We start from the raw sequence: 15,754 nt of genomic DNA on the forward strand, positions 1-15,754 counted from the left end.
CTGATTATTTGTCAAAGCTTGTTCTAATAAAACATGGTTCATGGATAAAAAAATAAAGTCAGTTTGAACTTCTATTCATCAAATTTATTAACTTGTATGTAATATCGCGGTTTTAAACTTGAAAATATATTTAGATTTTTAGGCTAAACAACAGCTACTTTACGTATTTACTACGTCTTGTCTGAAGATTTGAAATTAAACCAAAGGTTACTTTGTTTCTAAAACCTAAAGTATTTTAATACATTTCTCTTGTCTAGAAGCTAAACACCTTATTAGGAAAAACGCTTTCCTTCTTTACTGTCTTTAACATACAGAATTCTTCGAATATCTGTGCTTGTTCTAATTGTAATGTTACAACACGCTCTATAAATTAATCAAATTTTAAAGTGCATACAAATGTTTGTCCGTGATAAGAATGTTTTGAAATTTTGTCTTTAAAATGTTTTATATAGAGTAATAACTACCAAAATTATCTTTGATTTTTTTTTATCATAGTAAAGATTAAGAAAATAATAATTAAACAGTATTTTTTTAAACTAAATAAATGGAAAAATAAAAAACTGAACTAATGTATTTAAATGTTCTTTTAAAATAAAAAGAGTTTAGAATTTTAGCCAAAAGTTTCTTAGTCGTAATAAACGATGTCATAACATAATGGACAAAATCAAAACTGTTGAACATTAATATTTTTTGTTAAATTTATTAAGAAAAAGGATATAAAACTTAAAACTTTATATACGTATTATAATATTTCATTGGTTTGTAGTGGACATAATTTTTTTCTCTTCTCACCAATGTAACACTAGCTCACACAACTCTAAAAAGTATAAAATGACTAAATTTTCAGTTTTATTTTGATACAAATACCATTTTTTATGTCGTTAACCAACACAAGAAAACTAGTGATTAATAATTTATAAGCGTAAACACTGATTATCTTTGACTTTAAACCTACCTCTAATCTTTAGGTCAAGTTAAACTGTGATCCAATTTTTATGTTTTAGAAATGTTAAGTTTATGTAAGTTTGTAAAATCGATGTCTTGATAGTTCTTTAATTTGGTGAATGACTTTATACTAAAGCGTTTTTTTAGTATGTAAAATGTTAATTAGTCATTTTTAAGGGTTTTGTTTGAACTTTTATATACAAATTTTTAGAAACTTTGATCAGATAAAAACATTCCATAACTGTTATTTCAAAAAAAATCAAAATTGACAGCAATACTATCAAGTTTTTTATAAAAATAAGCTAAACAATATTTAAATACTTTTAAGAAAGTTTTACTGTTTAAAAAAGGAGTTTATTCATTGCATCCGTTTATATAGATATACTTTAAGAAAAGTTGTCAAGAAATGAGTATACAAAATTTACAAGTAATTTTACGAACTCATTTAAAATAGTAAACTGATATTACATACATTTACGTCTAAAATGTAGTGAAATATTTCAAGGTATAATGTATAAATTTAAAACAAACTAAGTTTACTCTGTACTTACAAAAAAAATTAACTTTTGTAAGTGACTTAAAAAATAGTTTCTTTATAGGATAAGCTTTATAATTTTTTATTAAAGAGTATTTTTTAAACAAAATAATGAAGATTCATTAATTACTTTTCAGATCCTAGCAAATAAAAAAGAAACAAAACTGAAATATTATAAATATAAAGATCCAAAACATTTTTTAAATACTTGAAATAGAATAAAGAAAAACACTATAGATTGTTTGTTTTGTTTAATAGAAGTATGTATTGAAACTTTATATGAAAAGTTTTATTGCTTTTTTTTGTTTTTTTAAATGTAAATATTTTACTAAATCTTAAAAGATTGTTTTATAAAAATAACAGTTAAAAGAACAATAAATACAATCTGAATTCAGTAAACATAGAACTAAATTTTTATTTTTAAGAAAACATTTCTAGTTTTGTTTAGCTAAGTTTTATGCAACACTTAACTAAAATAAATCACTAAATGCACAAAGGTTCTGAAAAGTCCGCAAAGTTAACTTTAATTATTGTGATAGTTTTTCATATTCATCTGTATTACCTATAAGACTAGAAAAACTGATATAAAATTTTTATTTTAATCAATAAATAAAACTTATAATACAAGTTTATAGTAAACAAAAAAAAAACGAATATACATAGTCTAAAAAGTTGGAATAGAATAATACTTTTTTGTAGCTAAAAATTATAACTATAACAAAATTATACCTTAAAGTTTTTAGTTGAAAAATAATTACTAAAAATATACTTTTATTGGTTTATCAACCTAATTGAAATATAATAAACTTTCTGGCAAACTAGTTCTCTTTATTGTAAGCTTTTAATTAGATTAAACAACCTAAAATTTCTTAAGCTTTACACATTTTACTACTATAGTAAGTAATTTAAATCTACATAATTCAAAAAACTTAAAAATGAGTGATATAATTGCACGTTGAAATCGCATTGTATTAATTTTAATTTTTATTTTAGAAATATATACAAGCTCTCATTAATATTAATGCTAACTTAGTTTAAAAGAGCAATTTTCTTACTTGTCGATGTATGAGTGAAATTATAGTCTGTTATTATATTTAGTTATTTTTAACAAAAGTAAAAATTAAATGTTTTCATTTACATAAAACAAGCCATTTAAGAGTTTTAAAGAGTATTAAACTTTTTGAAATTAACAACTTATTTACAACACTTAAAAAGGTGTTGTTGTACAACCCACAACAACCAGTCATTGGAAATTTTTCACATTCTTTCCTGGTTTGTTTGTGTAGCTCAGTTAAATAAAAAGTCTCAAGTCCAATGCCATTGTAGCGATACAACTTAGCGAATTGTTTGCATTTTACATAACTACTCGTCAAAGCAAACCAAGATACCCAATTTAATTGAGCCATTTATTTGTTTAACTAAAATACAGACTATTATTGAGGCGCCATGTTTGGACAAAAAAATTAAGCAAACACATAAGTAATACTAAACAAAACAACTAAAAAAGTATTTTTGACAAACTTAATTTTGTTGTTTTCTAACAAAAGTACCAAAAGTATTAGTTTAATACCAAAAACTTTATTTATTCATACTTACAATATGACACAAATTTTATAATAAAAACTATTTTTACTTGTTTTAACTATGAACGAACTAAGACATAAGTATTAATTATAGCTTTAGGGCTAAACAACTTTTAAACTAAAATGTATTTCTAAACATGTTTAATACCTTTAAATTAATTTTGATTAATTAGCCACAAAATTATTTTTATATTCATACTTTTTCGTTTTAATTTATTTTTGACTTATCATTGTTTTTTTAGCAACTACTAAATAAAGGTTTATTTGTTGTAGCGACGACCAACGTAACGCAAGAACGTAGTTACGCAAAAACGCTGGAACACTTTCTGCTTACAATCACAATGTTTGAAGTAATTCTTTTTTAAGATGTGACGAGAGGTTAAACAAATTACTTGAGGCAAAATAAGTAGAAATAGGAAGTTAAAGTATTAAAAAAATATTAACAACCTTTACCTTATTAGTTTTTACTTATTTTGTCAATCAACAATAAACAAATGTAAAAAAAAGTTGTCATTAAAAACAGTACTGTTACAACAAGCAAATTAAAAGTTTAAAGTAACTTAATTTCTGTACAACCAATAGTTTTTGAATTATTTCAAGACTTTCTTTATATATAAATGTTATATTATTTTATATAGATTTACAAATTGCTCTATGCCAAAAAAAAGATATCTTAAACTTTTTTACTTTTTTCATGAAATGTTTTAATCTATATTTGTTCAAAGTTAAAACAGTTTCAATGGAATATATAATTATATACAAATCAAGCTAATTAAAATTAATATTTTACAAGAAAGTTTATGAGCTTTTAAAGTAATGAATAAACTAAATTTATACCACATTAATTGAATGAATTGTCTTTAAATTAAATTTTATAAAACTGTGTAAACTTATAACACTCTATTTGTAATTAAAATACATTAACGCTAACTTTAAATAAACTGGTTTACCCCGCTAAATAAAGAAAGTTTCACCAGAACTTATAAAAATTTGCTATATGAAAAATTTTGTTGTACTGAGTTGAATTTTTAAGTTCAAATACTTTTGTACATTTTGTAAAACACTATTATACTTTGTTTGATTATTACAAAGTGCAAATAAATAAGTTAAACTTTTGGTTGGTTAATCTAGCACTAAACGGCTTTCTCACTTATTAAAAAGAAACGTTACAATGAAACTATCAATAATTAAGTTAAGACTGGTCGTTGTTTTAATGATGTAATACTTGGCATGGTAAGCATTTAGTTGAGACTTATGTCTTATAAAAACAAACATTTTCTCCTGGTACTTTTCCAATAATTTACATTTTTGTAGAATTTGAATAATGTTTAATCATTTAAAAATAGTACATTGTATACGAAGTAAAAGTTAATGATCTATGAGAATTTGAAATATTTTTAAGTTAACTAAACTCTTAAAATAAATTTAAACTACAATTTTTAACTACTTTTTTTGTTTTTACGTTTTATTTTTTTAGACTAACAACTAGTCTGTTTTTACTCTTAAACGTAATACTTTGGCTAAAAACACACTTCTCACAATGTTTCTTAGGCATTTAAAAATAGTTATCATTACTTATTGTTTGTAAAGAGATGCAAGTAAAAGTTATACTTGTAGGCTTTTGACACCACATAAATGTAACCGAGATTTTTTAAAATTTAGATTTTACACTTTAATAGTTTTTTTTTATTTTAGATATATTTAGAATTTTTTTTACTCAAATAAAAATCTAAAATTTAGTTATTTAATACTTAAAAAGAAAAACTGCTAAAACAGCAAATTTCTACAGTTTCCAGAAATTCGTTTTACACTGTGCTTTTACTTGTTTTAAACTTTTAGCAGCATGTAGGTTTTTTTATTATGCAGTAAACTTTTTTTAGTATTATTCTTAATTTTTAGCTGTAGAAGTATATTACTTTTTCTGTTTTTAAGTTTAATGTTTAACTTTGTTCAAAATCAAAACGTTTGAAAACATATTTCTTTTAGTCTACTAAACCTGCAAAATATTGTTACATTCAAAAATATACTCAAGAAAGTACTTCCGTTTTGCAACAATAAAGCTTTTATCTCCAATTGTTTTCATGCACGATGTAGATGTTGCAAACGATAGTAATTCTATAAAAGCACCACAACAAACCTGATTTTGTAATTTTTATAACCACTAAACTAGTTTGTTATTTAAGTAGCAAAACACGCTTTAAAACAGAAATTGATATTTGCTAAGTTTGCAAGTAAAAGTGTTATGTGCTTATAACAAACAAAAATGTATGATCTGGTTTCATGTTTAACTAATTTTAGTTTAAGTTTTTGTTTTATATTATACTTAGTAGTAGTTTATCCTAGTTTATACTTGTTTTTTACTTTTTGTATTTATTTATTTATTTTAAAACAAAAAATGTTCTTATATATTCTATGTAACATTTACCACACACAGTTTAAACACATCAAAGGGGTTCAAGAATGTGTCAGAACTCTACGCACCATTATGCTTGGAACAACAGTAATTAGCAAGTGTCAACAAAATTAAGATGTTTGTAAGCCTGATTATAACATTTCTACGACCACACACTTTCAAAGGCCTGTACTTTCGACGCTGCAGAATCCCTTGAAAATGTTTTCTTACTGGGAGAGACGTCGTTAGGTTGCACTGCATACAGCCTGTTGTAACTGTCTGGTATGCTAAAAATTTCTCTCCCTCTCATTGTTATTTGCACAGAGGAATGTCGAGCAGCTCGTCTTAGTCGATTATACTGTTGCCTTTTTCTTGCGATTTTCTTGCGGGTATAAAGCCCGCTTGCACCAGTTTAGCGCTCACAGTTAGACAACAGTACCTTCTAGTAAACAGTTAGATAACAAAGGTATTATCGCAGAAAACATGACAATCAAAATGACGTCGCAATTTTTTAAAATTGCGTTATTATTTACAGTAGTTAGCACGGTAAGTATGTTTTTAAAGTCGTTTTTTAACAAAATAATTTTTTCAGACAAACTGTGTTATTTGCTCATGATCATGTTTTTTTTTTGCTAATGAGAAAGTTTAGTGCATTTATTTTAACATTATTATTAAAAAGCGTTTACTTTAGCCAATCAAAAACCTCTGGAAGCTTTTTAAATAAATACCACTTGAACTAAGGTACGACAGGAAATCGCAACAAAAACAAATCAGATATTTTTCACAAACTTTCATTGTTTATATTCTTTTCTCCGACTAATGTTTGTTTCGCAATTTCGCATATTTTAGACTGCTCGTTTAAAGGTTTTAGGAAACCGTGGTTCGTACACAATGCATAGTGGAAAAAAGCTAGAAGTATAAAACAGTTTTTGAGTTTTATGTATTAATAATTTAACTGTTATGCAGATATCTGGACAGAGCGGCATGCTGCCTTTCTCATTCGAAGAAAACGGCTTGATGCTGATTGAGCAAATAGATGAGAAGCTGTGCACTTCTTCGACTGATTGCGGTGAAGGCTTTGCTTGCAGTTTTGAAAACATTGAAGATAAAACGGGAATTTGCAAAGGTGATTTTCGTTACTTTAAACAACCAGGAAAACGTTTAAAAAAACATTTGCAAAATGTAATGTTTTATAAAATTTTTAATTAATTTTTTAATAAAATATTTGTTCTTTATAACAGAAAGTCATACAATCCGTGCTTGCCGCCACGACTTACGCACTTATCGTGAAGGTGAAAAATTCAAACAAGGCGACTCGCCGTGCCAAATGGAAGAATGTCAGTGCCTTTCGGGACACATCATATGCAAGCCAGTATGTCCAAGCAACAGACCTTTCAAAATACCGAGGCGTCCGAAAAACTGCCGACACGCGAAAAAGTACTTTTTAAAGTCTGATGACAAAAACTGCTGCAGTCCCAGCTATGAATGGCGGTGTGATGAGCCTGAAAGCAACAAGAAACCAGTTGTGTCTGGTGAAAAGATGCTGGTCAGCATCAACAAGTTCGCAACGGAGAAACATTACAGGAGTGATTCTTTCCCACCCAAGATTAGGTCGACAAATAAAGGCAAGAGTGCATACAGAAAGAAGTTGCTGAAAAGAAAACAACTTTTGAAAAAGAAAAATAGTAGACAGATGAAGAAAAACTATAATCGCTCAAAATGTAAGTTGTCTAAAAAAATTGTTGTACCTTTTGTTTTATTTAAAACTGTATAAAGAAAAAAAAGGCATTTAAAGAGCTTAATTTTAATCAATAGTTGTTATTTAACAAAACAAAATAAAATACATTAATTATGTATTTTACTTTCTTGTTTTTGTAATTTTATTAAATGTTATAATTTCACAGATTTGCAACTTAGAAACAAGAACCACTTGAACAGAAGAAAGAAAAATTTTAGAAAATTTTCTAGGAGACGAAAGTATCAAAGCAAAGAAAAAAAACGTCATCCAAAGTTTAGACCCAAAAACCTTGCATTTGTTTCAAGACTAAAAGGTTCACGCCGTGGGTCAATACAAAATAATAGAAAAGTCAACAAAAACATAATCAATCGTAACATGCAAAGAAAAAGAAAAGTCAAGAAAAACTTTTTGTTAAATAAGAAATTAAATTAAACAGTGTTTTTTTACATTTCTGACAAAATTAGGCTAATTGCGTTCTTTATGACGTAACAATCAAAGTGCTAATCACTGCCAATTTTCTTGATACGTTTTAATCTATATATTAACATAATATGTTGCTTTTTTGATAAAATATTTTAAACACTAACCTACTTATATTGACTGAAGGCTGTTTTAGTCTGTTGTATAGTTTTTTTTATTTATTTTTTCTTCATATCATATAGCCTTTACAAACTTATAACTAAAACTTATCACTTTTTAAAAGTTTTCCTGTTTCTTCATTGCTTTATTAACAATTTATGCAGTACTTTAAAACTACTGTTAAAGCTAAACAATGGTATTTTTTGACTAAACTTACTTTAAAGCTCTTAACAATTTTTAACGCTCGCGCACATTTTATTATGAACGAGACATGGTCGACTTTTAACAAACTTTGGTAAATTGTTTGTTAGCAACTTTTCAAAACATTTGCTGTGCTTGTTTGTTTATTTTTTTTGTACTATAATTTTTTAGTCTAATTTTCTATAGGCAGCTGGACGGTTTAAACCGTAACATCTTTTCAAAACAAACCTGTTAAAATCATACATAAATTTAATTGCCCTAGACATCTTTTTACATTTTTGTGTTTAAAATTTGCACTTATCTCTTTATATTGTGTTTTTCTTATTCGTACATGATGTTCTGCCAAAGTTTTCAAACGTAATAAAAACAAACTGAACTATCAAAAATCTAGTGTATAAGTAGCAATAAACAATAAAATGTTATCTTAAAACAATATAAATATAGTTTATTAAGTTTTGAAAATGAAGCTTATTTAAAACTAAAAAAAAAATAGTTATATAATTTTTTATATAAGCAAAGCTTATCTAAAAGTATCATCTGTTTTTTTTATCGAGCTAGCCACGCATACACTAAAAAAAACTTCACAAAAATAATACAAAAGCTTATTTGAGTTCATCTAAAAAGAGAAAACCTGAATAGATATATTAAAGCCCTTACCAAGTTTTCATCGTGAATAAACAATGAGCCTTAGTTGCATTTGCATAAAAAACAAAAAGCGACAAAAGAACACGTATGGCGAAGAAGTATTCTAACAATTTGTCGAACAGTTGGTTTCCTATTAAGTTGTCGGAGGGTTTAATTTCACTACTTCGTCGCTTGTGGAAGCTAGGAAAATACCAGACAATGGTTATTTTTCTTTTGACACTTTCTCGTTAGTCGATCATCTTCTCACGCGAGTACTTGTGGTTTATATTTAAGAAACCTCGAAACTGTAGAATGTTAGCATGGCAAAGTGGTGCAAGTTGGTACCGTTAATGCCGACACCTTATTTCTTGGATCGTTAGTTATTGGCTGTTGATCGATTAGACTTTAAGCTTTTGTTGTATGGTTTTAAAATATTCGTGCCACAAACACTGAAAGTTTCAAACGTTGTTTCTAAAGTATTTTCTTAAAAACATGTTTCTAGCATATTTTGTAAGTTTGGAAAGCTTATTTTTTATACTTATCACCCGATTTGAATTTATGTTACTAAAGTTTTAATTAAAAACACCTTAATATTTTTTGTTTATTAACTTAAATATTGTCCTTTAAAGTATGTACTATTAATAAAAGAATAAGAGTAATTTGTAGGAGTTGTTCAGATTTTAAGCAGTAGCCAAAATTTTACAATCAGAAAGTAGAGTATTGTTTTTAATAAAGTATTAATACATAAATTTGTAAAATCGCTTTTAAAACGCGTTTATATCAATAACCGGTCCACTGTAAGCTAACTTAGTCATTATATTTGTTTTTTGTATTGTGTGTTTTCTAAACTAGTGTAGTTTTAAAATATAGTTAGAGAACAAACTTATTTTATATCAGCATTTACATATATTGTTTTTAAATAATAGTTTGTTAAGAGAAAGAAGAAAGCTTTACAACTGACAAAAATAGATTATACAAACTAAAGTTTCATAAACTTTCCATATTTTGCTATACTTGAAAATTTTTAAACTCTTAAGTACTAAAATAATCATATTCTTTTTAAGTATTTCAAGTAAGTTTAAGTAATTTATATAGCATGCTACAAAAATGAAAACAGTTGTTTAAAATTTAGACAGTTAGGTCCAATTTAAAGATATCAATTACTCAATAAAAAATAAATAAAACAAGAGTAATTAATTGAATTCGTTTATGTATTTTCAATAAGTTAGTTTTATATTTTAGATAGGAAGATTTATTTTTCACACAAAATGTACTAAATAAAATACTTCTTTACGTAATATAAATTTAAAAATTAAACAAAGATAACGTTTTTTTTTTAACTTAAAAAAAGTTAGTTAAAACAAACTATACACACGTGCTACCAAAAACTTATACTTGTTATAAGCTTAAAATAAAAAGCGTGTATTTATTTTTCGATATGAAGTTGTAGATATTTTATTATAGAAATTTTCTTACTTATGCACTTTATTATTTTAATCTACTAGTTATATCGTTTATCAAGTTGTGAAAAAAACAAAAGTGATAAAAATGTGCAGCATATAAAGCAATAACATATTTTAACTGACAAATCATTAATTTTTGACATATTTTTGCATACATACAAATTATTTTATCTTTTTTTTGAACCTGTTTAAGACATAATAAGTAATATTGAAAAACATTCTGAAACATTTTGTTTAGTTTTATAATTCTATAAAAAAGTTAATTTTTAATTTTTCTATTTGTAAATACTTAAATTAAAACTATTGCTAACCATAGAAATAGCAAAACAGAAAACTTTAAAATATTATATTTTTTCAAACATATTAAGACTTTTGTTTGTGTTTTCAACAGCTATCAAAAATGTTGCGAATTATAAAAAAAAGCTGTTTTCAAAAAAAAAAAACACAATAAATAAAAATGAGTAAATTACTATCAGTTTGAGACTACTTTGGTATTTTTAAATATTATACTTGTCATTAAAAGTATTATCTATGAAAAACTAGTTTTAAAAAATAGCTAAGTTTAATCATAATTTATATATATTTGAATCTTCAGTTTAATCTTGATTGTCTCGAGCGGTTAAGTGTCAGATGTGCACAAAGGGATATTTTTTCACGAAGGGTCACTTTTGCCCAGGATATTTTTTTTTTGGTTTTTTTATTTTTTTATTGATTTGGTTTTTTATCTATTTTATTTTTTATAAATTTTAATTATTTGTTATTTTTACTTTTACTATCACTGTTACCTCTAACCCTTACCTTCGGTTGGTAACTTTTTTTTTTCTCTTTTTGTTTAACTTAAATTTCTTTATTTTCAAGTTTTTTTTTTTAATTTATTTTATTAGTTATTGTTTTTTTACTATTACTGTTACCCCTACCCTTACCTTCGGTCGGTAATTTAAATCTTCTTTTATTTTTTATATAAAATTATCTATATTAAACTTTTAGTTTTTAATTTTTTTTTTAGATTTTATTCATTTTATTTTTACTTTAGTGCAAAAGTAATCATTCTTGCAAAAGTGACCCTTCCATGCAAAAGTGTCCCTTCTTGCATATTTTACCCTTCGTGCAAAAGTGTCTTCATGCATATTTGACTCGTTCCCGTGTTGAACGTATAAGTATTTTAGTATAAAAAGTTTTGAACCTGTTATAATGAAAATACTATACATGACAAAAAGCTTTAAAATATCAATTTAACAGCTCAATTACGCTTAATTTTTTTTATGTTTAAAATTTAGAGCTTTATATGAGATTATATAAACAACTTAAACTACGTACTGCCAAATAAAAACAACTTAAACATTTAGCATATTTTTCAGTTATTAAAAATGCTTTGTTTATATTCGAAAAATAAAAATCGGTAGTATCAACTAATAAAACTTAAAAAGGTTTATTTGTGTTTTATTTTAACCAAGTGATTTATTTGTTTTTTAATTTGTTTAAAGTATGCAGAAATTTTTAAAAATTGGATAAATAGATTTATTAATGTACTTGAAAGTTTTAATGAGCTTTCAAAAGTTCTAATTGTCTTAATTTTAATTCTGGTAACCTGTATATTGTCAAAGTGATAATATATTCTTTACTAATAACTTTTTATTTATCACGGACTAAATATAAAAAACTTAAGGTTAGTTGTCTCTATAATTTCTATTTTAAGTTAGTAAACTAAATTGTTATTTAGTTTTACAATTTTGTTACAAATAAAAATTTTTACTTGATATTAAAACTTTTAATAAAAACTTTATATACTGCTTAATACTTCTAGAAAGTATTAGTTAGCTTCAGAAATTGTCAAACTAAAAACAGTAATAACTATTTTGTCTTAAATAAGCTTGTTTTTGGCTTTTTTTCTATAACTGTTTTAACTTCTATCAACTTCATCTAGTTTATAATCTAGTTTTTATACATCGATAAAAAACTTATATGATCATAAAACGATAACTATTTCTTTATATAACTTAGGCCTAAGAGTGAAAAGAAATTATTTAAGTAAATTAATACTTCTAACAAGTATTTATTACATTACCAAAGTTTTCCCAAAAATAAATACAAATAAGAATTATAAAAACTGTTTATTAACCTACAGTCAAAAATTTATTAATTTTTTAGACTAATTTATCTACTTACATGTAAGTTTACTAAGCATTCATAATTAAGAAATAAAATGAGAGGTTATCTCAAAAATACTTAAATTACAATAATACTAAACATTATTATGACAAAACTAACCGAGATCTAAAGTAATACTGTTTGTTTCTGACTACTTTTATTAAGGAAACAAAAATAAATTACACTGACGAGTTACGTAACGTTTTGTTTATTTAAAAACTTAACTTTTTGTGTTTTTATGGGTGGTAAACTTTTTTAAGTAGCAGTTCTATTTTAAACTTAATCGTCCTTTAATTTAAATGTTAATTTTAAGCATAAATGAATCACATGTTACGTAGCAAAGTTTATATTTCTATTTATAGTAGTGAAAGTTTTGAAAAATCTATTTATAGTAATTTAACGACCATAAATAACTTAAATGTGTTTATTTTAGTTTTTTTCTGCTTTTATGCATACTGTATTAATTTCATTATCAAGTAAAGTTTTATTATAAAATCTGGTTATTGCGTATATTTCAGAATCAAAACAGTTTTTATCAATTTATACTTTTATAATTAGATTGATTTTATTTTTATATATCCCAGCTCGACAAAAAATATACACCTTAACTCAAGCGTATGCATAAACAAGTGTTTATGGTTTTTGTGACGTCAATTTTAATGTATTTAATCATTGATGGATTAATAGGCGTGTTACGACTTTTGTTTAAGCAAATAAATCAGTAAAAATAACTTCAATAAACAAAAACTATTAAGTCACTATGACAGTTCAACTTTTAATCGATTTGAGAAAGCAAGTATATCAATATAAATTTGCAAATCAAAAAAACACAAAATACAGTTTAAAAAAAGCTTACTTAATAAAAACTAAAACTCCAGTTTTAATGAAATTTAGTTTATAATTCTTTACTCGTTTTTTTCATAAAAAGTTTATTTGGACATTTATGCTATTTTTTACAATCAATAACGGTTTCAATTTCGTTTTCAAAAGTTATAACGGTCGTATTTTACTTATTTCTTTCCTAACTAAATTCAAACTAAAAAAAAATCTGTTTGTATAAAGTGTTCATAGATAGCACTTATTTCACAAAATAATTACAAAATAGGATTTTTTTTAAGTTTAATCAATCAGCACTTCATTTCACTTTTATAATAACCGGTTTTTGTGATATAAATACACTGAATTACGATGAATTTTTTTTTTGATAAACGATGAACTAACGTAATTTATTAGCTTTAGTCCTTTCTTTTTTTCAGTACTACTTTTTAACCCTACTAGAAATTATAAACCACCATAACGAAAAAAACAATTAACAAATAATAAAATAATTACGTTTTTGTCATGAAAAGTAAGCATTTTTAGCTTTTCATTTGGTTTTTTAATTTACTTAGTGAAAACTTATTTTGCTATGTAAATCCTAATTTAGGTACAACAAATTCCTAAGTTAATTAATATCCATTTAATTTCAATAAAAATATGTCTACTGCTTTTTTATTCCTGTGATATAACAGCAACTATACGATGTTATTAAGTTATTCGTTTCTAAGGAATTAAACTATCTAATAAGTTACTTATGCTTTAGTAAAGTAAAAAAAAAAGACAATCTATACTAATCATATACTAATCTAACTACTACGCACGAAAACAAAAGTAGTTTATTAATAAATAAATTTTTACGTACAAAGATATATGAAATATTTAAATAACTCTAACATCAAACAAATTATTTATTTTTGATTTGAGTCAACAACTTTCAAAAACTACATATTTAAAAGCTTCGTGGTAGTTTAAAAAACGTAGAACTGACCAAAGTTTTTAGATGTAACTATATAGTTTAACTCTAATTGCTTCATCTAAATAAAAGAACGTACTACTTCTTAGTTTAATTTAGTAAAATTAAATTAACTTCACAAAGTATTTTACTTATATTAATCTTAATTATTTTTATTCAGATTTAACTAGCTTAAGAAACTCATAGTTATTAATATACTTTAAATTTTAACAAACCTAGAAAAATTAGCTGAAAAATTTTATCATTTAATTATTGGTCAGCATAGCTTTTGAAGTAATGTGTATACTGCATCTTAATTTAACGTCTAGAGAATAACTCAAATCTTGAAAACTTGTGGTGTAGTTTTGTATAGTTTTCATTTTAACCTTTTTTTAAATAGGTTGAAGTAACAGTTATCTTAATCCAAAAAAGTTGTTTTTATTTACATGAACCAGGTTTTATCTTAACTTTAACTACGTGCTAAGATTCTTTGAAGAAAACGTAAAAATGAAGACATATTTTTGTTAAGTAGTGCCTCTTGTAGACGTTGACTGTTAATTAAACTATAAGTTAATAGTTTTGTTGTAAATATACTTAATATCGTACTAAGAATAAAAACTACGAGGTACTACCTTACAATGAGAAAGAAATATTAGTAAAAATGACATTAAAAAAAAGAAAATATTTGTCAAGTATATTGTTTTTGAATGACAAATAAAAGCGCTCAAAATGTTTGGTCCTAAGACCTGGTGCACAAAAAAACATTTCGGTTATCGAGTCGAACACCATTTGGATACCTTTTGACGTCTCGGCCAAGACAAATCTTAATTGATATGTGGATAAAATAACTATCTAGACCAGGGGTCGGCAGGCAGTTGGTGGTTGCGGGCCAAATTTCAAGTTTCTAAAGTCTTCGCGGGCCGCAGTTTTAGTTTTAGTGACATTTAAATAATCTTATGGTTTTAATTTTAGTTACACTAGAGAAAAGTTTTACTTTTATCCACCTTATTATTAAAAATGACTTTTAGCTATACATAGAATGCGTATTCAAATAATTATTCATTATATTATCATTTACATTGACTAATATACTTTAATAATTATGTACTAATATTGTTAGTAAAATATGAACTTTCATAAGAACTTAATAAGTTAAACTTAATACTTTTTTAATTTTACATACAACCTAACTCTCTATAAAAACCTAACTTGAAAGACAATTTATGGGTTACTTTATACATTTGTTATATCATCAACACTTTTTCATATTTTTAGGAATAGTTACTTCGAAAAAAGTTTTTGTGAGTTAAATAATTTACACTCATTAAGAAATTTAGTAATTAGTTAAAATAATAAAATTAATACCTGTTTGTATTCTAGAAAGCTAAAACAAATGATTTAACATAATTAATTCTCAAATACTTCAATAAAATATTTTATTAGTAATAAGACTTTTGCATGGTTGCCACTTAAAAAGCAAAAATGTCTGAAATGTGTCAAACCAGCTTAAATTTATTAAAATTTGAAAAAGCTAATAAATAATTGTTAATCAAGCTTAAATACCTAGTTAAAATATCATCATTATCAAAAAGTTCACAAAGTGTTAGAAAACAAGAAAAAAATGCAATTAGTAAACTACACAACAGTCATAAAAACTATTCTGAGAATTGGAAGATTTCTTTAAAGTGTTTGAAATAAAAACTTCACACACACCTGAGTTTTCAAGCTTTTAAAATAGTCTGTTCGTGTAGCAACCCAGTTAATATAAAGTTCAC

The 15,754-nt window shown here is 25.0% G+C and overlaps 1 protein-coding gene across 1 annotated transcript; it reads left to right on the plus strand.

Moving 5' to 3' along the window:
• The first annotated feature begins 5,856 nt into the window (after positions 1-5,856).
• Positions 5,857-8,353, plus strand: LOC145842160 (uncharacterized). Its single transcript, XM_082949557.1, has 4 exons — positions 5,857-6,001; positions 6,422-6,581; positions 6,697-7,176; positions 7,360-8,353. Exons 1-4 carry the CDS (start codon positions 5,939-5,941, stop codon positions 7,623-7,625), a joined length of 969 nt encoding a protein of 322 aa, XP_082805683.1. The 5' UTR covers positions 5,857-5,938; the 3' UTR covers positions 7,626-8,353.
• The last annotated feature ends 7,401 nt before the right edge of the window (positions 8,354-15,754 follow it).

The sequence above is a fragment of the Thalia democratica genome, chromosome 8 (genome assembly GCF_965202585.1).
Source record: "Thalia democratica chromosome 8, ktThaDemo2.hap1.1, whole genome shotgun sequence".
Taxonomy (NCBI): domain Eukaryota; kingdom Metazoa; phylum Chordata; class Thaliacea; order Salpida; family Salpidae; genus Thalia; species Thalia democratica.